The 25,755-nt window shown below is 49.1% G+C and overlaps 1 protein-coding gene across 5 annotated transcripts in view; it reads left to right on the plus strand.

The window, feature by feature from the left end:
* Positions 1-25,755, plus strand: part of NTM (neurotrimin) — a 930,062-nt gene that overhangs the window by 736,611 nt on the left and 167,696 nt on the right. For all 5 annotated transcript variants that reach the window (XM_043873148.1, XM_043873142.1, XM_043873154.1 and 2 more), the window contains one exon: positions 17,363-17,595. In XM_043873148.1, the coding sequence (XP_043729083.1) occupies positions 17,363-17,595 (233 nt within the window). The remainder of the gene's footprint in view (positions 1-17,362; positions 17,596-25,755) is intronic.

Consider the following 25,755-nt stretch of genomic DNA (forward strand, 5'->3'; position numbering starts at 1 on the left):
ATAGGGTTGCAAAGAGTCAGACACAACTGAGCGACTAAGCAGAAGCACAAAAAGAGAATATAGTGTGCATGTTTTTAAGTGTGTGAGAGAGAGACAGAGGGAGAGAGGGAGAGGCAGTCTAGCCTGGGGGGATGTGTGGGTTGTTGGCAGAGGGAAGGAACAAGTCCAGGAAAGGTGTCACGTCACATGTTGTAAGCACTGTGAGTCTTCATAGGCACCACTGCATGATGGGTGTGGGAGACGCGTTTCAGTGGGGGTCTGGCCATCTGTGTATGCGAGTGAATGTACGTGGATGGGAACAGGAGGACCAGGACAAACAGCCAAGGGGAAGTGTGTCCTGCATCCATCAGTTCTTTCCAGAAGAGGAGTCTGGTGGATGGGATCTGTAGGTGCTGGAACACTGCGGCAGCAGAGCCGCCGCCCAGCTGTGGCCGGTGGCTTCTCCATGGGGAGGTGGCAGGTGCAGGCAGAGAGCCCCGGGTGGGGGTGGCAGGACACCTGCACCAGCCATTCGCCCCTGGAGATGGAGGTGGCTCCTTCTTTTATTCCTTCCATCACCCCTTCTCCTCTGTGATAGATGGGGCCGAGCTGTTTGCGGTGTGCAGAGGCTGACAAAACGCGGCGATCAGATTGGAAATCAAAGCTCTCCCGGCGCTGGCTGGCCGGGTGCCTGCCTTCCTGCTACCTCCCGCAGTGGGCGCAGCAGAGGGATGAAGCAGCTGCTGCCGTTTTCCCCCAGGAGTTGTTTGGGGTTTTACTTTTATTTCTCCCAAGACAGGGTTGCTGGAGAGGGTAGCCAAGGCCGCCGAAGAAAGGAAAGGAGACAGAAGGCAAGCACTGGAATGCACGGGAGAAAGCCGTGCACACGGGGAGGGGAGGAGAGGCGAGACGGGCAGCTGAGGGAAGCCTTTGTCCCTGCCTTTTTTCCTGCGTTCTCTGATTTCTACCTGGCCTCCTGTCTTCTTCCCAGCTGCTCTGCCTCTGTCGTCAGATGCGCTGCCTGCACTCCACAAAGCATGGTTTAGCGCACAGGGTGTGATGGAAATGATTCACGTGTTCTGCTCCCTGGAATGGCTGGGAAACCGAGGCAGGGCACATTCAGGGCTCTTTAACTGGATCCTCTTTGGTCCTACCTACTTCCTGTCTTTGGTTTCAGAAAGTATTCATCCTCACAGTCTCCTTACAGGATGAAGCGTTGATTCCTGTCTGCTTCTCTGACCCCTTCTCCCAGGATGCCTCGTGCCTGGAACTGCCCCTCAGGGTCCCCGACCTAAGTGTTATGGGTTGACTCTGCCCTCTGCTGGATCAAAAGGTGGAAATGAGGCAGAAAAGGGGAATCGTTCCAGAAAACACATGCTGGCGTGCTTCCCAGGAAAGTCTTTGGTTAAAGCAACCCAAACCCTAAATGAATACAGCTCAATATGTCTGTGATGTATTAATACCCTGATAAGCCGGTCAGAATAGGTTTCCAAATAGACCTGTTACATAAGAGGCAATAAATACTGTCTCTCTTTTCTCCTTGCTTGTGAGAAGAGCCTTTGTGCAGGATCCTGGGGCCTTGGAGACAGAGTCCTGGAGATTCTGACCTCTTGACTGCAGGGGTGGGATGGGAGGGTGGGGTCTTGAATCCTATAATGTAGGTCTCCTGTGACACCCACACCGCGCAATCCTGCCCTTTGCTCACTGCTTAATGACTTTCTATTTTGTTTTACAACCTACGATCTGCTGCCTGTCCCGGTCAACAGTATCTCTCTTTACTGCTGCTGCTGCTGCCTCGGATGCTTTTATGGCCATCGATTCCCTCCGCTGGTTCCCCAAAGAGGTTCTTTTCCTTGAGCCAGAGCGTCATTCCGGCGGATTACAGTGCCTGCCACTCTGCACTCCGATTTATTGCCATCCTGGGCTTTATTCTCCCCTACACTTGCAGCCAAGCCTCATTCATTTCGTTTTCTGGGGCAAGCAGAATGCAGGAAGTTGCTATTAATAGGAGAAAGAATGTCATCCCGGCAGGGTTAGTGATGTCTGCCTTTATGGTCTGCAGTTCGAGAGCCTGGCTGTGGCCTGAGAGTCACTCTTCTTTCCAGAAGTGATGAACCCAGTAGGAATCTCCCTTAGGAATTGACCGTCTGAAAGCTTGACACTGTTTTCAAGCTTTAGTGGACAAATGGTGTTCTTGTTTTGGGGCAAACTCGGCCACACATCCTACACTTTCCCCTGCGTGTGACCAGCCGTTTGCATCTAGAGGGAGGGCTGGACAGAGTTGCAGGTGAGGTCTGAGTGCAGAGGGCTGGCCGCGAGGGAGGTGGACGGAGGCAGGCGCAGCACGAGCCTTGTCAGCTCCCCTTGGAGGCCTCTGCCGGTTTCCCAGACACTAATGTATGTGAATCCAACTGAAGTCACTCTATGGGTTATATTTACTTTGATAAACATGTTTACTAATCACTTATCACGAATCAAATAGTAGAGCAGTTTCTAAACAGTGTCCCACAGATAATAAATATCTTTTGCATATGAATGCAAAATGTTACATCTCAGCTGTTTGTTACAAGTCTGGCTCACTCTCTCAGAAGTAGAATTTAGGAACTGGCCAGGGGCTGCAGAGAGCAAAAGGGCAGCAGCTACCCCTCCAGCACACATAGGGCTTCCCTGGTAGCTCCTGTGGACTGCCCTCAGGCTGTGTGGACTTCAGCTCCTTCATACAGAACAGGAGCCACAAAAAAACCTCCCAGCGGGTTACCCTTGTGGGTGTAGTTCACCCAATCAAACCAACTGGCCAGGAGGCCTCACAGGGACAGCCGATGAGGTTGGAGACCACCAAGGGCCGTGTTGGGATTTTTCCCTGGCATGGGCTCAAGTGGATGGGCACAGAAGCCTTCTCTTTACAAAACGTTCCCAGGAAAATACAATTTGCCAGAGCAGTATGGCTAGGGGATGGGGTGGCTGAGATAGCATCTGTTTGGTCATGTATTCTGTTTTTAAAAAATGTCATTGAAGTATAGTTGATTTACAATGTGTTAATTTCTGCTGTACAGCTGATATATGTGTGTGTGTGTGTGTGTATAACTGAAGGAGGACGAGATGGTTGGCTAGCATCAATGATTCAATGGACCTGAACTTAGACAAACTCTGGGAAGCAGTTAGGGACAAGGAGGCCTGACGTCCTGCAGTCCATGGAGTTGCAGAGGGTCAGGCATGACTTAGCAACTGAACAACAACAATATTTATATATATATATGCACACATAGGGCTTCCCTGGTAGCTCAGATGAGAATCTCCTGGAGAAGGAAATGGCAACCCACTCCAGTATTCTTGTCTCAAAAATCCCTGGACAGAGGAGTCTGGTGGGCTACAATCCATGGGGTCACAAAGAGTTGGACAAGACTGAGAGACTAACATACATTAAATATATATATATATAATTTTTCATGTCCTTTTCACTATGGTTTGTCATAGAATATTTAATATGGTTCCTTGTGCTATACAGTATGACTTTGTTATTCATATAGTCTATATATAATAGTTTGCCTCTGCTAATCCCAAACTCCCTTTCTTTCCCTCCCCTCCCGTCTCCTTGGTAATAACAAATCTGTTCTTTATGTCTGCGAGTTTGTTTTTGTTTCACATGTATGTTGATTTGTATTATATTTTTTATTATTTAAAAATATATATTTATGTATTTATTTGGCTGCCTTGGGTCTTAGTTGTAACACATGGGAACTTCATTGCATCACGCGGGATCTTGTGTTATGGTGTGCCCGAGTTGTAGCGCTTGGGCTCTGGAGAGCTCAGACTCAGTAGTTGTGGCACATGAATTCAGTTGTTGCATGGCATGTGGGATTTTAGTTTCCTGACTAGGGATCAAACCTGTGTCACTGCATTTCAAGGTGGATTCTCAATCACTGGACCGCCAGGGAAGTTCCTGTATTGTATTTCAGACTCTACATTTAAGTGATACCATATGAGATTTCTTTTTGTCTGTCTGACTTAGTATGATAATCACTAGGCCCATCTATATTGCTGCGAATGGCTTTATTTCATTATTTTTGGAGGCTGAGTAATATTCCATTGCATATGCATACCACAACTTCATCCATTCATTTTTCGATTGACATTTAGGTTGCTTCTGTGTCTTGTGTTTGGCCACATATTCTAAAAGAGAAGTTTGGAGGTGGTCAGGGAAGGACTTGGTGTCTAAAATGATGTGCATTTCTCCAAAGGGCAACTCTATATAATGCACATGATTGTGTGAGAAGCATTGTTGCCGTTAGGTCTCTAGTGACTGTCTTACAGCCAACATAGAAGGTACTCTTGCAGCCTCCTGCCTGAGTACTGATCTGAGTATTGGACTTCACCTCCAGGAAGATAACAAAGTGGCTTCAAACAGAGCCTGGGAGCCTGAGTCCAGCTTTGTGGTTTCCAAGTGACTCTTGGAAACTTGACCCATTGCTTAGACCCTGTGGGTTCCTAGTCTCATTTTGAAGACACGAGAAATATATTTTTATAAGAAATTCCTAAATACAGATCTTGGTTGGGGAGGCAGGGGAGGTTTCCCATGCCTACCTAGAAGCAAGGCCAGCTTTAGATCAATCTATAGCATCCTGTCTGCTCTCACTCAAAATCGTGGAAGAGAGAATTGCTAGGAAATTAAAATTGGACTTTTGATATTATCATCCTTGTTTTTCTTTAGCAGAGATGCAATAGCTGCCTCCCTCCACCAATCATTCCAAATTGGTGTGTTCCTCACTCTACAGAAAGGCAAGGGTGAAGGCTGTAAAGAATAGGGGAGGTACCACATCCCTGGAAGCAGTGAACGATACTCAGACAGCAGTGTGACTGCCTCCCCCACCCTCCTCTACTCCACTCCCTCTTCCTAAATTTTCTGAGCAATTTGGCCCAGGCTTTTCGTTGAGAATAATCTTCAACCCTGCAGGTAACTATATTGCAACCCTCTTTCTCCCTGGGTGTTCTTCTGATCACTGAACATTTTAAACTGGTTTTGATGAAGCTAAAACTGCCAAAGTGCATCCTGTTAGGACTCTGGGAGTACAGATGTGTGTTAGCACCACATTCTCAGTAGGAGAAAGAAGCCCAGGGGTGGCTGACCAAGAAGAGGGGCTTACCCTGCAAGGTGGGACCCCTGCATCTGAATTCCATTCACTAGTGGAGAAGGAAACAAAGGGGAGACTTGATCAGCTTTGTTGAGGAGATGCTAGGAAACCCTGTATTGGACATAGAAGCCACAAGGTCAGGGAGGCTGGAAGGTCTCCAAGTGGGACGAAGGAGATCTGTGCTTTCATCCCCTGTCTTGGCGATTCTCTGATAATTACCACTGAAGGAGCCATCATGTTGCTGATTTTACTTAATGTGCTTAAATTCTAATTAATATTATTGAATTCTTCTTAGAGGTGAAACTAAACATGCTTGTTTGCTCTTAACACCCTTCTTTCTCTCAAGAATTTGCATAAGGAGTGAAGTTATGTTGGCATTTATTGCATCTCAGCAATTGGCCTTTTTGCCTTCCCAGTTTCACTCCACTTTCTGTTCTAACCTGATAACCTTTTCTCTCTCTGTTCACCTGGGCGAGGAGAGGACAGTTATGGCTGTCAGACAGCCCTGCCTGTCAGAGACCAGGATGCATTGATGGGAGCCCGGGCAGGGAACTGGGAAATCCCACGGTGCTGGGGTTCCTGCAGAGACAGCTTGTCTCGTGCAGGTGAGGAAACTGAGGTGAAGCTTCACAGAAGCGGAGCGACTCACCTGTGATCACAGGTTTTAGGTTCCTGTGTCTGAGGGTAGAGATTTGTCTCTGCCTCCAGCCTTGTTTTGATAATTCCATGAGATATAATTATCCGTGAAAGGATTTTGCCTGCTGTCATGTATCAGAAAGTTTGAGCTATTATTTTTCTGGTTAACTAATAAAAACAACCCCAAACTCCCATGAAATTCTGCTGCATCCTCCTGTCTCACGTTTTGAGCTTTCACGGAGCCTGAATTGTGCCACGGTGACCTCTGGTGGCTCGCCATGTGTGTGGGGCAGGCTCCTGAGTCGCCATGGAGGGCAGCTGGAGAGACTCTGTGTCTGGGTTGTGCCTGAGGCCAGCCTGGTCTCAGAGGAGCCTGGTTGGGGGTGGAGTGTGCCTGCCGTGTGCCTTCCTTCTGGACATTGACGAACTGGGGGTGAGGATGGGCAAGGTGCCATGCTGAGCCAGGGGGGTCAATAAAAAAGAAAATGCATGAGCCCTGCCTTCACAGTGGGCACGTGGTCTAGGTACTGACAGGGTGACCACGGACAGAGGTATTGCAGGATGGTGGATGTCAGCACAGGCGTGGCAGGTGGGAAGGAAGGTGCATGTGGGGAGGAGGTGGGGAAAGGTGCTCTAGGCAGACAGATGGGGCAGCATGGGATGTGGAAACTGCGAGAAACTCACCAACACACCCTGAGATACGGCTCCTTTACAAGGTGATGGGTCTGGATGAGGCTGGGGCCTCCTGGTAAGCTGTTCTGAAATGTCATACTGAGGGCTCTGGACACCACTGGAGGCTTGGGAACAAATGAGTCTCCAACAGGTTTGCTAGAAAGGTCCTTCCAGCAGAAAGAGAGGCTGGAGGCCAGAGGTCAGTTAGGAGAGGCCGGTGTGGCTGCCACCCAGGGGAGTGAGGTGGGAGTCTCTCCACCCATCCCATTGTCTGGAGTTCAGAAGGAGGTCAACCTGAGTGAGCTTTGGGATGATTTGAGCTGCTGTTGAAGGGTCAAGATCAGAGGGTAATTTATGCAGAAAAAGATGGAGCTCTCCTCTAGCCCAGTGAGAATCCCTTCCTACAGAGACCAGCTAATAGAGAGTTTCGCTTAAAGCACCGGGGGATGCTGTGAAGGACTTGCATAATTACTTGCCCGGTGTTGGTTGAAGGAAATTACTCCGCTAGGATCAGCTGATGTAGCTCCAGCCACATGAGGGCTGACTCCATGGCTGCATCTTTTCTTCTGAGTGCCCACCGCCTCCCCTTCCAGCCGCCCTCACCCTCCAGGATGCTTCCTGCTCTTCCTGCTGCTTGGGGAGGCGGCCAGAGGGGTGGAGAGCATCCCTCTGTGCAAGGCTCCCTGCTTTTGGTTCAGGGCTGGGCTTTGTGCTTTCAGAGTTAAGATTGTGTCCATCTTTTCCAAGTCTGTCTGGTGTCTATTACTGAATTGCCCATGCAGGTCCCTTGCTTTCTTTCTTATAAGCAGTTGTTATCTTCTTTGTAGGATAAGCTCCTAAAATATAGATAGTAGGGAACATGTTTTGTTCTAAGAAGTGAGCAGAGCATCCCCACAGGCATAGAAGCACAGTAAATAGCTGTTTAATGCTGAGCGTGATGATGGAGGCATGGATTTGGTGACTTGGAAAATCATACCAAAGAGAGGGGTATGTGTGTTCACACGCAAGGTTTTAAACATCAGCGCCTCCCTGTTCTTCTCCAGTTCCTTCTACTTTCAAGGTATGTTGTATACTTTCAGGTAAAACATATGTTGTATGTTTCTTTGAACCTTGGATGGCCTTGAGGATTGAGTGGGCAGATAAGTTTTTTCCCATTTGACACATAGGAAAACCGAATCGCAGAAAGGGTGGGGAACCCAGATTTGTCATAGCAGATGAGATAAGAAGACAAGGACCCAGCTGGCTCAATTCTGTGGAAGTCAGGCCAGAAGTTCAGGGCCTGGCCACTGCTTCTCTCCACTATGAACTGGGAACTGAGGTTCCAGCAGATAAAATACCCCAGTGTCTGGCAACCTCCAGATGGGAGAGATCTTAAAATCCAAGTAATGTGTGGTGCATTGTCAAGCTTTCAGAACGCTCAGTGCACAATCTCTCTTCAAATCCACCAACCCCAGAAAACACTGTTGTTTTATGTCAAGTTAAGGAATCAGGAGATGCAAGTTCCCATCCCCAACCTTTTTTTTTGTTTGTTTTAATTTCTGTTGGAGTAGAGTTGCTTTACAATGTGTTAGATTCTGCTGTATAGCAAAGTGAATCAGCCCTACATATACATATATCCCCTCCTTTTTGGCTTTTCCTCCCCATTTAGATCACCACAGAGCATTGAGTAGAGTTCCTTGTGCTACACAGCAGGTTCTCATTAGTTATTTATTCTATACATAGTAGTGTATATACATCAGTCCCAATCTCCCAATCTGTCTTACCTTGCAACTCCATTTTGAACTAAATAGCTATATAGCTGTAGGCTTAAGAGGGACATAGCTGTGTGTCTAAATGTCTCCAGGGTCTGTATCTATAGATGACTTCTCAGGCCCCTCTAAGCACCAAATATACACCTTCTGCAAAGTTCTCAGTATAACACCTTCCCTGGCACATAGACGCAGCACATGGACCTATTTATTTTCTGTGCAACACCGCATACTATCCTCTCATAAAATGCCCACGATTGATTGTAATCTGTCTCAGCTTCTCTTTGGCAGAGCAGAATATCTGTGTCTGTCTTATTCATCCTATGTGGCATCACTTAAGCGCCCAACACACTGCATGGTCCATACGAGATCCTCACTGAACACTTGTCAAACAAGTGAAGAATTCGATAAACCCCTAACCCTAACCCTAACCACAGCCCCATCTCTGGAGGCTGTTTTCTTCCCGTGGAGGCAACTCCCCTGTGCTCCTGCTCTGTATGTTTAGTTCAAGGCGAGCTCAGAACTCACTGTCCCGCCCTGAGATTCCCAGTCCACGTGCCCCCCCCAAGTCCAGGCAGCTGACACCCCCAGTAGGAGGCCCTTCTGTGCTTGGGCCTGGCTGGATTGACCCTTTGCCCCGTGGTGTCAGCACCCCGGGGTGGCCCCTGCCCACCCGGCTCACTCACCTGGCTGCCGGCTCCTCTCAGCACCTCCCAGAGTAGGACCTCGTTACCCACCTCCCCCCCACCCCCGACCCTGTGCTGGTTCCTCCCCGCAGCCTCCCAAGCATCTCATGCAGCCTTTCTCATGGGGTCGCCCCCTGATTGCAAAACGTTTGTGAGAATTGCAGACAGGATCATCTTAGTTCTAGAGCCCCAGAAGCTGGCCCTGAGAGGCGAATTTGTGTGAATGTGACTTATTAAGGGCTTGTTCCCCGGAGAGATCACAGAAGGAGTGGGGTGGGGCAGCCAGGAAGGGCAGGTGTCCCCGAAGGGGGCTCCAAGGGGACCTGCTCCCACCGCCGGCGCCCCACTGCTGCCCTGGGGACACACACCCCTCCCCAGGCACCTCGGCCCCTGGGAGTGGGTGCGGAGGGGCACCCACCGTCTAAGGCAGCCTCTGGGGAGAGGCAGGTGTGGCCGCTTTAGAAGAGAAGTGCAGAACCAGGGCAGGGGCACAGATATAACACGAGGACCCCAGGGGCCTGGGCCGACAGACTGCAGCCACGCGCTGCAGAGGTGGGGACACCCTGTGGACGGAAGACGGGGACTTGCGCGTGGCTTCCTGCCTCCCTGGTCCAAGTGCCGTTTTGTCTCCTCAGCCTTGAGCTTCTCCCCAGCTGGTGGTTTGAGTCCTCACCATAGGTCATCCTGAATGGTGACAGGAGGGCATTAGAGGCAGGATCCAGGCCTGCGGGAGGGACTCCAAGTGTGTCCAAACAAGGAGCTGGAGCTGAAACTCACCCCAGAGATGGGACCAGCATGGCACATATGCTGCTTTGTCTGAGGCTGACTCCCACGCATAGAGTGCCAGGCTCGCGCGTCTTCCCCAGCCACCCCCCAGCTCTGGGCTCAGGGACACTGGGGACTTCCAGACCTGTTTCCAGCATGGCAGGGCACCCCGATACACACCGTCCACCCCCAGGGTACCTGAGTGAGTCTTGGTTTTCCAAGTGTACCTGTGAACAGTGTCAGCTTGGACCAAAATTAGTGCATCCCCCTGCTGCTCTCCTGCGAGCTGGTCCACCATCTCCAGGATGAAGCTTCATCTCAGGTGTGGGCTCTACACACCTGGCTGTCCGGACAGGATGGCTGGCGGGATCAGAGACTCAGTTGAGAAGAAGCAGGCTCATTTGCCTCCGGGGATCTGGCCCCTCCTCCCAGGGCGGTCCATGCTCGGAGAAGGGGCGGGGCTTAGGCTTGGTGCTTCTGTGGCTTAGTGACCCTTGATGACTTTTTCAGGTGGCCACTGCAGAGCTCCTCAGTTTGGGTCTCTGGTCTTTCCTATCTTCAGGAGAAAGGAGACAGTCCGTCATGTGGCTTGCTGCCTTAGTTCCTGTAGGGAAAAGATGGCACACTCAAACTAGGCAATTTGAGGAGAGTATAATAAAGTGGATGTTTAAAAAGATAAATAAATAAAGTGGATGTTTACAAAGGTGCAGTCAAAGTGCAGGAAAGACCACTAAGGTTAGTTAGGACCCCCAGGAGCAAACGGGGTGGGAGTGGGGGTTGGCTGATACCTCCAGGTCTCAAATAGTGAAAGGAGGAGGTCGAAGCTCTTACCAGGGACAGAGGATCCCTGGCCAGGAGCTGTGACCTCTGACAGGAATGTGGACGGCTGGTGGTAACCCCTCCCCTGCCCATCAACTGACCCGACAAGAGGTCGGAGGTCAGGAAACAGTCAATGTGACCCACACTAGTCAGTCTGCGGTGGATGGAGGGGACACAGAAAGAGCAGGACACTCACTCACTGGCTTCATCTCACCTACCTGTTCTGCCAAAGCCTGATGCTCCTTGCAGGCCAAATGTCCATCCTTTTGCAAACACGCTGGTGTCTTTCCATAGCTCTGCTGTACTTTGCCATGCTGTTTTCTCTACCTGAAATGCTGTGCCTTGCTCTGTTCTCTTTAGCCAACTCCTTCCAACCTCAAAGGCCACCTTGACTCTCACAAGACCCAGATTGCCTTGAAAATAGCCAAAAATCCTTGGAACAGAGAGACACATGTTGTATGCCCCCTCCCCCCACTCATATTACAGATAGACTGAGGATGGATGGTCTTCAGAGCACATGTCTTTTGTTTTCTCTGGAAGGCAAAACAGTAGCAGTTGAGCGATGTGAGGCCAGTGAAAAATTGTGAGTTCAATGTTTGTGTCTGTAGGTGACCCAAGCCAATTTCATACAAGTGTCTATTCTAGTAGGGTCAAAATTGGGTTTCCCTGATGGCTCAGTGGGTAAAGAATTGGCCTGCAATGCGGGAGACCTGGGTTCAAGCCCTGAGTTGGAAAGATCTCCCTGGAGGAGAGCATGACAACCCACTCCAATATACTTGCCTAGAGAATCCCATGGACAGAGGAGCCTTCCAAAGGATCACAAAGAGTCGGACATGACTAAGCGACTAAATGCACACACACACAGGGTCAAAATTAGCAACCCTCCTCGTCCCTGCAGTAAAGAGCTAAGGTGCCAGCTGTTTTCTGCTGAATTTTCAGCACGTCGGTGATGGAGCATCCTGGTTTGTCTCTTGGTTGGTGTCCTGCAGAAGCGGACGTGGGAGATGTACAGGCCAGTTGGTATTTCCGGGCCCTCCTTGTTGTGATGCTTTGCCCTGAAGCTTGAAGGGAGGTGCCGGGCACAAGCTCAGAGGAACCAGACTTAGGGGCACCTGGACCATTTCTGCAAGATAAGAGGAGATTGTGATCAGGTGCTGTGAAAGGCGGAAGCACCTACTTCGCCGTAGGCTCAAATGTTGCTAGAGACGTGTCGCTTTCAAAGGCAGTTAAAGGGCCATTTGAGAGAAGGGACGGGTGGGTTACCCATTGTCCAGGCCCATTATAGTCCTCAGATCTTCAGGCAGGTGTGTTTAAGAAAGGCCGAGCCAGAATTATTCTATCTTTCTTCAATAATCCTTCTCTTTATTTCAACACTCTTTTTGTCTGTCTTCAGAAGGTGCCAAGCAGATCTTTCTGCACTATTTTTCTTCCAGCTTCCAGGTTCCTATTTCTCTCTCTGTCTCTTTTTTTCCTTTCCTCCCAAATCCAGGAGGAGCTTGAGGCCCCGAATCCACATTTTATGTTTTATCTCTGCAGCACTCTTCTTAGCCTTGCTTAATCATTTTCTCTTGCTATTCCTCTATGTACGAATGCAGCCACTATAATAAAGCCGCTATTCATCAGCGGGAGATTAAGGGCACAGAGGGCTGCGTTTTCAGAGCCTTGGTATCATCGGAGCAGCTGCAGAAAATTTCAGGTGTATCAGCTCTCCCCGCCATGCACTGCATTCAGGTGCGTGGTCTGGCATAGCTCCATGGGGCTGGTCCTCTTCTGGGCAACCACACGTGAGACTCCTCATCATCAAAGGGGGATGCAGGCTATCCATGCAGGCCGGACACCCTTGACGGCATGCACTCACATGGACCAGGCCCATCTCTGTAAGAAGAAACCGCTGCAAGGAAAGGAACAGGGTGAGGACAGACATACTGAGGAGGATATGGGCACAGCAGTGAAGGGGTGAACAAGACATGCCTCCCAGGTTTTCTCTGTCTGTCTGGATCCTGCCAGGGTGTTGCATACAGGTGAGACCATGCATGGTCCAGGGGGGTCTACACATGGGAAAGGAGAGCCTCCAGTCTGGTGAGAAGGGAGGACCTATCAGAGAAGTAGGGAAGGCTGAGGGCTACTGGCTGGAGGGCCGGAGTGTAGAGGCAAGTGAGGGCAGGCACTGAGGCTCTGAATGGAGAGATGATAGGAGTTTGGGGAGTCCCAGGGCTCAGGCTGGAAGCCCAGTGTGTGCAGAGGTTGTTCCTCTGTTTTTTGCATGTGTTTCAGGACAGGCAGAGGAAACGATGCTCAGGGTGGGTGTCTGATGCATCTCAAGTTTGTGGGAGAGGGATAGAGACCTTCAAGGTTGGGGCAGGGAGTCTCCTATCCTTCCTGGCTCTCTTCTTCTCTTCCTGGCCTGCCTCACACCGGCCTGTGACTCCTTCTCCAGTGACAAGTAGCCGTGTCTTGTTACTCTCACCTGGATTAGTTAGGGCCGGTTGAGTTTGAAGCTTTACTTACTCCTGATTAATTTTAGAGTTGATCCCCTTCCTGGGGGAGTTGAAATAGCAATGAAATACATCTGATTTTAGGAGTAATTTTGTCAAAGTGAATTAAGGGCTATCCCTGGAAAAAGAAAGCCTGGTGACTGAGTTTTCCACCCAGTCTTCTCCCGACTCCCACTAACTGAAGCTTCAGTTCTGCTTGGAAGTGCACTCATGCTCTTTTCACTTTTTTTTTTTTAAACTAGCCAGGATAATTGTCTCCTGTACATTGTTGTAGAGACTCGATAAATGAGACAGATAGAAGGGGGCAGGTGTGAGGAAGGGCCCAGAGTTGGCTGCCAGGTTACCTTTGCGATCCAGCTCTGCAGAAGCCACATTAATTCCGTGGAGACTCAGCAAGACTGATATCCAGCAGTGACAGTTTGGACATCTACTCATGACCTTGGAAGTGCCCCAAGCCAGGATGGAAGCTATGCCAATTTTTCCATATAGTATTTCACAAGGGGGCCGCCTAACCACGCTGAAATTGGGTGTGTTGGAGCATGAGTGCTTCTGCAAATGGCCATGTTTGGCCCTGTGAGTGTGGTGCAGTGTGGTGAGACCACTTCCATTTCAGTCAATTTTCAGTCATTAGACTCTCACGAGAAAGCCCAGCGTGGTCCTCTCGTGTTCACCAGGAGGCTGCGAGATGCTCCCTTGACGGGCATCAGAAACAATTACCAGGCAGTTTAGAGGTTGTTGATCAGCCTGTCCTGCAGCAGCTCCGTTACCTGGTGTCTGGTTGCATTTAAGCTGCTGGAGGAGAAAATAGCCAGGACTCTGCTTCTGGCTTGTCAGAGAATGTCGGTCGTAAGAAAGTTCTCTCCTATAAAGTAGTAGAAAAGTGTTTTAAATGAGAGTCATTTCCTCACGCCCATTGGACTGCAGCTCTCATGTCACCACAACCAGAGAAATGTCTAAATTAATGGTTCTCAAAATGGGGTCCCCAGCCCAGGTAGGAGCCGAGCAGTCTCTCCTTTATCAGGAATTACAGGTGGTTCTGGTGCTTGTTGAATTTAAGTGTTGTGGGGACTTTTGAAAATATGTATTTTATTGCAAAATATTTGCTTTACAATATTGTGCTGGTTTCTGCCACACATTAAAATGAATCGGCCACAGATATACCATATATCCCCTCCCTCTTGAACCTTCCTCCCATCTCCCACTCCACCCCACCTCTCTAGGTTGTCACAGAGCACTGGGCCGAGTTCCCTGTGTCACACAGCAAATTCCGACTGGCTATCTATTTTATATATGATAATGGATATATTTCCATGCTACTCTCTCAATTCATCCCATTATGGGGACTTTTGAGAGGCCCTGGATAAGGACATTCAAGATCCCTGACTTTAGGGAAAACAAACAAAAACTGGGTTTGAATCGTGTTTCTGCAGCTTATTTATCAGGGTCATCTTAGTTCATTTGGATAATATTTGTTAGACTCAGTTAGCCTCATCTGTAAATTGGCAGTAATAAGTGAACCCAACCAAGTTTTTCGAGATGATAAAACAACACACAGCATACACTTGCAGTGTGTGTGTGCTAAGTCGCTTCAGTTGTATCTGACTCTTTGCAACCCCATGGGCTATAGCCCGCCAGGCTCCTCTGTCCATGGGGGATTCTCCAGGCAAGACTACTGGAGTGGGCTGCCGTGCCCTCCTCCAGGGGGTCTTCCTGACCCAGAGATTGAACCTGCATCTCTCACATCTCCTGCGTTGGCAGGCGGGTTCTTTACCTCTAGTGCCACCTGGGAAGCCCCATAGACTTGCAGGGTACCTAGCATATAGTATTATGTGTTCAGTAAACATTAGCCATGAGTATGAGTTTAGCCAACTCCTCCATTTGCGTCCAAGCAAAATCCTGAGCAGTGTTGCCCTTAAGGTCATGAATATGAATGATATCCCAGGTACAATGCTAGCAAAGCAAGCTGTGGAGTGTGTTGTTCTTGAGGGATTTCAGACCATTATGGTTCAAATCCACAGTTCAATGAGGTAGCCTGAGAGGAAGTGCATCAGGTGTGCAAGGAAAGCACAGCCTCAGGGGAGGTCCAGCGTCAGGTGCTTCCTCCATCGGCTGCACTTTCCCAGGTATGTTCAGGATATTGCTATCGCAGCTGACAGCAAATGTGCTCTAGACCGGCTCAGACTGCAAGTGCCTTCTGGTGACTGGAGAGCTTATTAAAATACAGGTTCCAGTTCATTACATCTGAGGTGGGGGCCTGAGAATCTGTGTTTCAAATAAGCTCCCAAGTGATGCTCATCTGCTGGTTTTCTGATCGCACTTTCCTGTGGTGAAGTGCTATTAATAGCTCAGTGCTCCTCAAGCCTTCATATGCATATGATTCCCTCTAGATTTATGCTGTTGAAGAAATGGTCTGGGGGCCGCCAGCACTGTCATCTCCTGGGAGCTTACTGAAACTGCAGAATCTCAGGCCCCACCCCAGATGTACCAAATCAGAATGTGCATTTCAGTAAGAGTCCAAGGAAATTTATAAAATGTGACATCCATTCAGGGTGTGTGTTTATTCACATTGGACCCTGCTCTGGTTAAATGCCATGCTCTCACCATCTTGAAATTCTTAATAATTCTTGAACAAAGGGTTCTGCATTTGCGTTTTGCACTGAAAACCACAAATCATGCAGCCTGGTCCTGGACACCCCTCTCTACATCCGTGCTTTTCAAACTTAGGTGGGTACATGACCCAACTGGGGTATTGTTAGGAATTTGTGTGTCTGTCTTCCAAAAGATTCTGAATCCGTAGGACAAGAAGATCTGTAACAAACACCTCACCTGATTTTGATGCAAGTGGTCCATGCCCACTTTCAGAAATACTCCCCTGGTCAGCTTTCCCATCATTTCTCTCCTTTATTGTCCAAAAAAAAAAAAAAAAAAAAACACAAAAAAGTGCAGTAAGCGGCACGAAGCGAGCTGGACAGCGGACAGAGGTGTTTCTGGTTGAGCAGTTTTCCCCACAGGGGCTCTCAGCAAGCCTCCACACCTGCACCTGAGAGGCCCAGCAATGATCCTGTGACATTTACATAAGTACCCGTGGAAAGGATGCACAGAAGAGGAGAGCCGTCTCGAGAGGACCGCCTGGGGGAGCGGACGGGCCTGGCAGGAGTCCTCAGGCTTTTTATGGTCACAGCCAACTTTGAGAATTCAATGGAAGCCACTGTCCCTCCCCACTGGAAACCTCACCTTTGCACATCCTAAGGGGAACCCAGGACTAGGAATTAGAACCTAACTGAGAGGGCTGACTCCATCACCCCCTTGCTCTCTGTCCTGGGCAAGTCATCAGGCCATTCTGACCCTAGAGGCCTGATCTTTAAGGCGGAGAATGGTAAGATCATCTATCTCAGCAATTTGCTGCAAGAATCACAGTGTGGATGTAAAAGCGCTTTGTACTCTGCAGAAGAAGATATAAATTGGAGGCAATATTGTACCTACTGTGGCTCTGTTGCTATTTCCAGCCTTATACTCAGGATCAGGACACTGCATTTGTGAATTTAGCCTCAGGCCATAGAACATATTCTGTGTAGCTAGAGAAGGATATGAATGCAGAGAAACTTGATGAGGACTTGGCGAGAGTAGCTAGGAAATTTGAAAGTGCAGGAAAAGAGAAGGGAGCTTCCACAATTTGGGGACTCCAGATGCAGAAATAAAAGAAAGAAAATCTATTTTTACACGTGCGAACAGTTTTGAGATTTTGGAAAATGCCTTTAGTCTAGCAGTAATTGAACATTTCTGCCCCTGGGTGTAATGAAGAGAAATAGCAATGGTGGTGGTCTGTATTTAGTTTTGACTTCAAAAGCCTTCTGTTGGAATCTGCTATTCTGAGATGAGAGGAAGAATGTTTAGTAGTTAAAGTCTGGGTTTCTGATCTAACACATATTATTTGTGTGATTTAGGAGAGGCGTTCAGTGTCTTTGTTCTTCAATTCTTTTCACCAATAGGACCTTCCTCATGGCTTTGTTATGAGTATTGGACAACTTAGTACACCCAGAACACTTAGAAAGTAATGCGAGGAATTATCATCATGCGCATCATGGAAATCTCAGAGGGAGGGGAGGTGGGGGTGGTCCCAGGGCCCAGCTATTCTTGGGATGGACAATGACTCCAGGCTATAGCTATTGAATATTTAGGACTATTGAAACCATTCTGTGCTCAGGGGTTTTCAGACACAGAGTCAGTCAGGACCTGGAAGTCTGAATTAGCCACTGTTCTGAGGCTGCAGTTCTGCAAGGCCTCTGATGCTGAAACCCAGGTCAAATCAAACAGGAGGTGCTTGTGCGTACACTGAGGGCAGGGTGACCAGTCATCCCAGCCTTGCCAAGAAGACCCTGATGGCATCTGTTTCCCTGTGGCCCCTTGACTTACCCATCTGGTCCTCCCTCCAGGTGCACGATTGACAACCGGGTCACCCGGGTGGCCTGGCTGAACCGCAGCACCATCCTCTACGCCGGGAATGACAAGTGGTGCCTAGACCCCCGCGTGGTCCTCCTGAGCAACACCCAGACCCAGTACAGCATCGAGATCCAGAACGTGGACGTGTACGACGAGGGCCCCTACACCTGCTCCGTGCAGACGGACAACCACCCCAAGACCTCCCGCGTCCACCTCATCGTGCAAGGTAGGCAGCCTTGGGGGCGGCCAGGGGTGGCTGGGAGGGCCTGTGTCCCACACTTTCACTGTGATCCTCAATTTAGATGAGACTGTCTGCTCGATCTGGCCAGGATGGTTTCCTGATTTTCGCTTTGCCCTTAGATGCTGAAATTTCAAATCATTTTCCCATTGAATAGGACTAGGATTTGGGGCCTTTTCTTTGCTCCTGATCCAATAATATATTGTCTCAGAAAATTATCTCCTCATTATTTCTTTCCTTGGTTTTTTTCTCTTCCGAGTTTTTTTAAAGGTTCCATCCAGCGCTAAGCGTGCTTTATTTTCAGAGCAGTGTGTTAGCTCTTCTGGCTCTGCGCATATGCCATCCCTCACACAGCCTGCAAAGAAGGCAGAGCCGACCGCGGTGCTCTAGACACCTACCTGGGGTGCAGCCATTACAGCCACCTCTGCTGTTTGCAGCTTGCTTGCTTCCTATTTCCCCTCCAGCCCTGGGCCACGTCTCCCCTTTAATACCTGTGTCTGATTCTCTGTGTTTCGGTTGCACCCCAATCCCCTCCCATTCCTCAGAGCCTCTCACCTTACCCCCAGCTTTTGAGATCTGTGTTTTTGCCTCTCTCTTACTTCTGCTGTCTCTGTGCTTCTCTGGCGCTTCTGTACTTCCCCATAAGCAGAGCACGTGCTAAACATTCAGACCACAGGTGACCACACAGACAGGTTCCTTGTCAGCGAGCCAGCGCTTTCTGACTTGGGGGAACCTCAAGTTACCAACTGTGTCTCAGGGTTTCCATCTGTAGAATGGAATCAGTGTTGCAAGCATCTGCGGTGAGGATTACACGTTCCATGTACTGGAGTGTGAAACAAAAGAGGGTCTGGCACACAGAAATGCTATTTAAGTGTTAGCTAGGGCTTCCCTGGTGGCTCAGAGGTAAAGAATCTGCCTGCAGTGCAGGGGACCTGGGTTTGATCCCTGCGTCAGGAAGATCGCCTGGAGAAGGGAATGGCAACCCACTCCAGTATTCTTGCCTGGGAAATCCCATGGACAGAAGAGCCTGGCGGGCTACAGTCCTTGGGGTTGCAGAGTTGGACATGACTGAGAGACTCACGCTTTCACTTTTAAAAGATACAGTTGTTTTTAACTTTTTAAAAAGCATAGTTGTGTGTGGACCAGATACCTTATTGTGTTACCTCAGAGGTGAAGCCCCCAAGTGATGGAGCTGGGGCCTCTGCTGGGGTTTCTCTCCTGTTCTTCATCCCTGTAGATGGCAGGCCAGGGGCAATATGCTCCCGGTCTCCAACAACCCTCTTGGCAGCACACCCACAGGGAGGAGGGAGCTGTGGATGGTGGGTGAAAACGCAGGGAGCAGGATGGTGGTTCAGGGAGGATGAATAGGAAGGAGCTAGAAGATTCATGGGGAGCAAGCTGGGAGAAGGCAGGAGAGAGGGCAGCCAGGGTCAGGGTGCCGATTGTGAAAGGCATGTCGGTGGGCAGCGATGGTTAGAGGTCAGGCTGGAGGGACACTTGCCCAGGGATTAGGCCAATGAGGCTTCTGAGCCCGTCGTGCTGCGACACACCTTGGTCACACCACGTTGTTTGCATTTTATGTTTGTTTTTTTTCCCCTCTTCTTTTTCCAAAAGAAAATGATGATGGCTTTTTTCTTTTGTTGGTTCCATATATGAATATCTTTCAAACTGCTGAGTGCAAACAGCATTTTTTAAAGGAAATGAAATTGCAGAGACAGGATCAGAGTGTATCACTAACAAAAGAATAGGTTTTGTTCCTTGAGATGGTTTCAGTGGGTGAGCGTGTTGTTTTTGTTGCGAAGAATTGGCCAGAGAAGGCTGAGAATCACTCTTCCGCAAGGGGGTTTGAGGGATGCCCCAGTGGCTCAGGTCGCAGTAGGTGGTGTGACTGAAGCCACATCCCATGCCCCCGGCCCCATTCCCTCCACACACACACACACACACACACACTTACCGCTGAGAGTGTCTGACACTGACAGAAAGACCTTAGGAGCTCTGCACCATCACAGACACTTGTGTTAGACAGCAGGGCTTTTTTGGAGCCAGAAAATGGAAGGAGTTGTGAGAAACTCGGAAGCCCCCGTGAAAACAAGGATCATGTTTGTGCCATTTCTTTCTTAAGTTCCCCTCTCCCTCCTCCCACACACCCATACACTCTCACCATGAGCACCTGGCAGGTGTCTTCAACAAAGTGCACATTTAACAAATGCTTCCTGAAGCAAATGGCTGGATTGTAGCCGCAAGGACTCACACAGACTCAAAGAGGGGAGGTTGGGTGTATAGGGGTGGGGAGGCGTGAGGGGCAGGACATAGGGGATGGGGTCTACAGCAGTGCTCCCTCCTGTCCACGCTGATGGAAAGTGTCTAATCCGCAGCTCGGCATTTATACCTCTGGCTTGGAGAGGTGGCCTCTGAGCATGACACACCTCCTTGAGTATCGAAATCTCATCTTGGGCTAATTTTCGAATGCTGATGGGTATATTGATCTGGAAACGAGCTGGGTTAAAAAAGGCTCTGGTCTTGTCCACAGACTCAGCCCCAGCTAATCTGCTGTCGATATGCCTGGACCAGTCATTATTGACACTTTAATGAATAGAGGACCATGGTTTCTCGGAGCCAGCTTGTCCCTGCTCTTAAAAGCAATCAGACAAACTAAATACAGCCAAGCTTCCCTGTTTCTGTATTGGAAAGAGGATGCATCACCATCCAGGATTAAAAAAAAAAAGAAAGAAACGTATTTATCTTAGGATCATTTATTGTTCTGAACATAAACCTCATTCCCTGCAAAAGCGGACTTCTGGATTCTGTTGACATCCCCACTCAAACTTTGCAGAACAGTGTTGAAAGATGTATGAACTTTTCAAAACTGTATTGTGATCATTAAACACACGCTCACAGACAGACACACACATCATAGCAGCAGCAGAAAGGAAGTAAACTGATATTTTTACCCAGGAGTGTGTGTATTTGGGTATGTGTAGTCAGCTTCGTACATAAATAAACCCACACAAAAGGAAGGTAATTTTTTTCCCACAGGATCACACGAGCTTATTGAAGTCTGGGATTATGTTTCCCTCATTCCTATTAAATATCCCTGCTGCCGACTTGTTCTCTGTACGGGGTCTCCTCTCTGGTTGTGATTCTGTGTGTTTATCCCCTGCTGAGGCCTGGTTCCACCCTTGAATCTGCCTCAGTACCAGCCACTCTGCCCTCTGTACCTGCCCCCGCCCTTGCCTTCGTTCATAAAGGCGAGGGTGGGACATAAATCACCATTGAGAACAACTCTGCTTCCCAGGACCCTGGCCCAGCTCTAGGCACATGAAAATGAATGAAATGCCACTCATGAAGCATGAGGTCCCCTTCATGGGGAGTGGATGGAGTTGGATGCCACACCCAAGCCCTCCCCAGGAATTTAGTTTCTAAGTTGCTTCAGTCATGTCTGACTCTTTGTGACCCCATGGACTGTAACCCACCAGGCTCCTCTGTCCATGCGATTCTCCAGGCAAGAATAGTTGAATGCTGTGCCCTCCTTCAGGGGATCTTCTCAACCCAGAGATCAAACACATGTCTCTTATATCTCCTGCATTGGCTGGCAGGTTCCTTACCCCTAGCACCACCTGGAAAGCCCCTCTGGGAGTGTAGACTTTGGCTAAATCCTTCTGGGGCTCCAACTTCCTCCAAGCCCCTGGGTCCTCTCACCCCACTGGTGTGTGATCAGACATTGTAATAGCATTCAGAACCATCTCTACAGAGACCAGGCTGGTCCACTTATGTGGCCCCCACGTTTCCCAGGGCCACTGGGCAACGGGCAGTCCTCTGGCTCAAGCTCAGGGCTGAAGGCTGGGATTTTCCTCTCCTGAGTCTTCCAGAGCTTGAGTTCTTAGTGTATCTTCAGCCTTTCCACCCCTCAGGGCAAACCTTTCACTGTGTCAAGTTCTAGAGTTGTCCTTGGTTCCCTAGGATATTATTAAAAACCTGCCGATAATCTGTCATGTCCTTATAGTAAAAGAAAAGGGAAAGAGGGGGTGTTCAGTTCCTTTTATTAGTGGGTCCATCTGTTCTTGTCTCACTACCTGTAGTTGTTGTGTTGTATTTTCTGTGTGTGTGTGTGTGTGTGTGTGTGTTTTAAGGTAGATAGCTCTGGAGCTACCTAAATTCTCCCAGAGCTTTCGAATGCTGGTGAGGGGTGGGGTGGTTTCCAAAGGTCCTGGCAGGACTGGTGAAGTGACTGGAGTGGGGACGGGGGTCAGGCAGGCCTGGGCTGCAGGGAGAGCCCTGCGATGGGCAGCCCGGGGGTGAAGGAGCAGCTCTGGAGTTGAGCCATGGACAGCCCCGGGCAGAGGAGGGGAGAGTGTGAAAGCCCAGGGAACTCAGCCTGCATGGCCAGGCGTGTAAGAGCAGCCGGCAGGATAGAGTTGATGGTGCTTCTGATTTGCACTGTCCCAATACAGCATCCGGGGAGGAGCCCAGGCAGTCACGTGGGGCAAGTGTCCGAGGCAGGTTGGGAGCAAGGGGCAACCTTGGGAGGAGAGTGGTTCTGGAGCAGGTGTGGGAGGGAGGTGGGGGCAGGCAGCTGGGCTGGTGGCAGGAAGGATGAGGGCCAGATGAACAGGTGAGCTAAGTAGCTGCTCAGCAAGGTGGCTTTGAAATTAAATTCGAATTAGCTAAAACCAAATACAATTTAAAAATCTACTCCTTCAGTCACACTGGCCACATTTCAGATGCTTCTAGAGCTACAGGGGGTGGTGGCTCCTGTACTGAACAGTGCAGATGGAATGTCCCCAGCGGCCTTGAACCATCACCTGGGTAGCAGGTGCTGAAGCCAAATGGGCTTCATTGACTTCAAAGGCCGGGTGTGGGGTGGAAACAGGGATGGGATTTTGGAGAGAAGACGGAAATTAGAAAAGATGGTGGTGCTTTAAATACAAGAGAGAACTTTGGGAAAAGATGTAGGTCTGGGGTTCGTCTGTTAGCTGTAGAGAGAAGGACTTCCGAAGTCAGGAACTTTGTCCTAAAAAGCAGAGGAATAACTCATAAGCTGGATAAGTGTGTGAATGAGGGGGAGGCGCGTCCACCAGGACATGGAGATTCTGGCCTTGGAGCCTGGGGCAGGGTGTTGCTCACTCATCTAAAGGGCCCTGTGATGAAGAGGCAGCAGGGTGCGGGGGCTTCAGCAGATGTGGGGGGTAACAGAGAGTGGGGCTTCAGACACTAGGAATTCTTGATTTTCTGATGCCTTGAATTCTCCATTCAAAATAAGTTTGTGAAGAGTAAAAAAGACCACCCAGGGGTTTGCTTGCCCACTTAGGCAGCCAGAATGTAATCTCTGAGACCAGAGTGAGGGAGCTCCATCTACGATTTATTAAAATTTGGGTCTAGCGATTTCCATCTCTTTGACCTCAGGGTGCCCTGCTTTATGAGTGTAATTAATAAGAGGCCGCTTCTCCAGTTCAGCAGCACACTTTAACTCTTTCCCCCTCTGGATCTGGCTGCCAAAGCAAGCTTCTCGGAAAAGCTCTACGCTTGTCTTCATTGCTCCTTGCAAGAGGCCCCATTCTGGAAAGCAGAGTGAACAAAAAGGCTTTGTACTGAATTGTTTCCAAATTCAGGACAGCATGGAAGACATCCCCAAAGCCCTCATTGTATCTATAAAAGCCTTCTAGTGCAGGGAAACCACCCTGGTGGTCTTATGGAAACTTCAGGAATGGTCTCTTTGTTGTTGTTCAGTCACTAAGTTGGGTCCAAATCTTTGCCACCCCATGGTCTGCAGCATGCCAGATTTCCCTTGTACTTCACCATCTCCCAGAGTTTACCCAAATTCATGTCCCTTGTGTTGGTGATGCCATCCAGCCATCTCATCCTCTGCTCATCTATCAGAGGGCAGAAATTGACTGGTGGTCTGCCTGCTGAGTTTAAATCTCACTTAGAGACCTATTTGCTTGATAGAGAAGAGTAGAATATAGTGCTTATAAAAATGGAGGTATTGGTATAATAATAATAATAACACAAGCTTTTGGCCCTTCATCGGTTTTCTAGACCCTATCTAGGTCTCTCTTTTGTCTTTGGAGCATCTAATCACCCCCTCCCTTTTGTTTGGTGTAAATGAGTTTTCGTAGTTCTTCCTGGGCAGAATTAATCTGAAAATCCTTCCTATTGTTTGATAGTTAATTACCTGCCTTTTGGAGTCAAACAGGCTCTGAAGCTCACGTGAAGCGGGGCCTCCACTAATGTCTGTGAAAGAAGGCAGAAAGAAGAAGAGGAAGCCAGGATGTGGCTGTCTGTTCCCTGGGCTGGGGGATTCAGAGAGAAAGGGAAAAGGCCAGGGAATAGCCCGCAGCAGCAGGTGATTTGCAGATAATAAACAGAGCTTTGCAAACACCAGCCCTTCTTTTAGCTTGTATTGTCTTCCTGCTCAGAGCCCTCCCCTCTTACCCGCCTGATAGGTATAATAGTGTTGCTTCCTAATCCTGAATAATTAATTGACCTTGTCAAGCCAAACTCATTATTATGATTAAGAGAACAGGAACAATAACTTTTAATTTCTAGACACCAAGTCCCATAGACCCTCCCCACCCCAAACCTGAACAAAAGGGAATTTGAAAAACAACAGATCAAACGAAACCATGTGGTCTAATCCTTAAACTGAAAGCAAGGAGTTCTGTCTCTCCAGTCACATCCTCAGGAAAGCAGTCTGCCTCCCCTTCCCCCCTTCCTGCCCACCCCTGGCCCTGCAAGGCTCCCTTGGAGCTGAGGAGACCTTTGCACCATCTAATTTCCATTCGGGCTGCGTCTCCCTGAGTCCATAATGGAGGAGCATCACCACTGAGCCTGAGTCCACAGAAGTCATCTTTTGAGCCCATCTGCCTTCTTCAGCTGCCAGTGGCCTTGCGTGACTGAAGGTCCCGTTTGCCATCCCAAACTGCTCTCCAGACTGTCTTAGCCACTCCCTGCCCCATTCAGGGCAGAGATGAAAATGCAGATTTGGCCTGGCTATAAGACTGCCTCTGAATTCCACCGGACTTTCCCCAAAGTCAGGAAATTAAATTCTGCCACGCAATTAAAGTGTTCCTCAGAGCACCCTGGAGAATGACAGGAAGTAGGGCATTTTACCTGAAATTGAGTCACAGAATTTCGACAGCATGCGAATGAGGCGACTCAGTTTTACCTGCTGAGTTTTAAAACTTTTTTGATGCGGTTATGGGCCATGGGGGGGCAAAAATTCTGAGCGAGTTTACTCAATTTTAGTAAACCCCCTGGAACGTCATCCATCTGCTAAGCCAAGTAGGGTAGAGTCTATTAGACTGAAGGAATCTGAGGAAATTGCTGTAGTAAAATTTATATAGGCGTAATAATAGCATTTTCTGTGTGGTCTGGTGTTGCTGGGGAGGGTCCTCCAGTTTTCTAGGCAGTTGGGAAAACTAGGCTCCTGCCTGCTGGGGCTTCCTGGTCAGCACAGTCAATCATATTATTATGGGTCCCGTGTCCAAACTGTCCACACCACAGGGCCCTAGGAAAGCAGAAAGCCTGGGTGACCCTGTCGCTTCACAGCAAGGCTTACGGGAGTCGGACAGTGTCCCTCCAGGCAGGCAATTAGTGCTTCCGAGGGGAGGTCTTTGTGCAGCTGCAGAATTCTCCCTTAGGTGGTTTTCCCCAGGGAGTCTGAACTTCCTCAGATTCTCATACCAGAGGTTGAATAAAGTGGCTCCTATTCCTCCTGGATCTTGTGTAGCCCTGCAACCTCCAAATAAGCCTCGTTGTCCTTTTTCACTGGGGAGAGGTCACACATCAGATCCTGAGTGAGCAGCTCTTCCTAATAACTTCCTCCAGACTCTCATTCCACACCAGAGGCCCCCTGTGGTTTACTCAAATTGAGCTCGAAGCAAATGTTTTTAATGAAGGATTGTATGAGGTGTCTTTACAGCTTTATGACCCACTGGATCTGCCTCATGAGTCTGTTCCTAAAGGTTCTGGTAGGTCATCCCTGTAAGGGTGTGTATCAAGTGAGATCAAGAACAGCATCTTTAATTTGAAGGTCATGACTGTTGTCAATGACTCAGAAACGTCTGAAACCTCTCTCCTCTTCTTGCTAAACTTGAAATGCCCAGCTTCCTAGAGCATGGGGAGAAACTGGTGACCAAGTCTCTTAGT

The sequence above is a fragment of the Cervus elaphus genome, chromosome 2, assembly GCF_910594005.1.
Source record: "Cervus elaphus chromosome 2, mCerEla1.1, whole genome shotgun sequence".
Taxonomy (NCBI): Eukaryota; Metazoa; Chordata; class Mammalia; order Artiodactyla; family Cervidae; genus Cervus; species Cervus elaphus.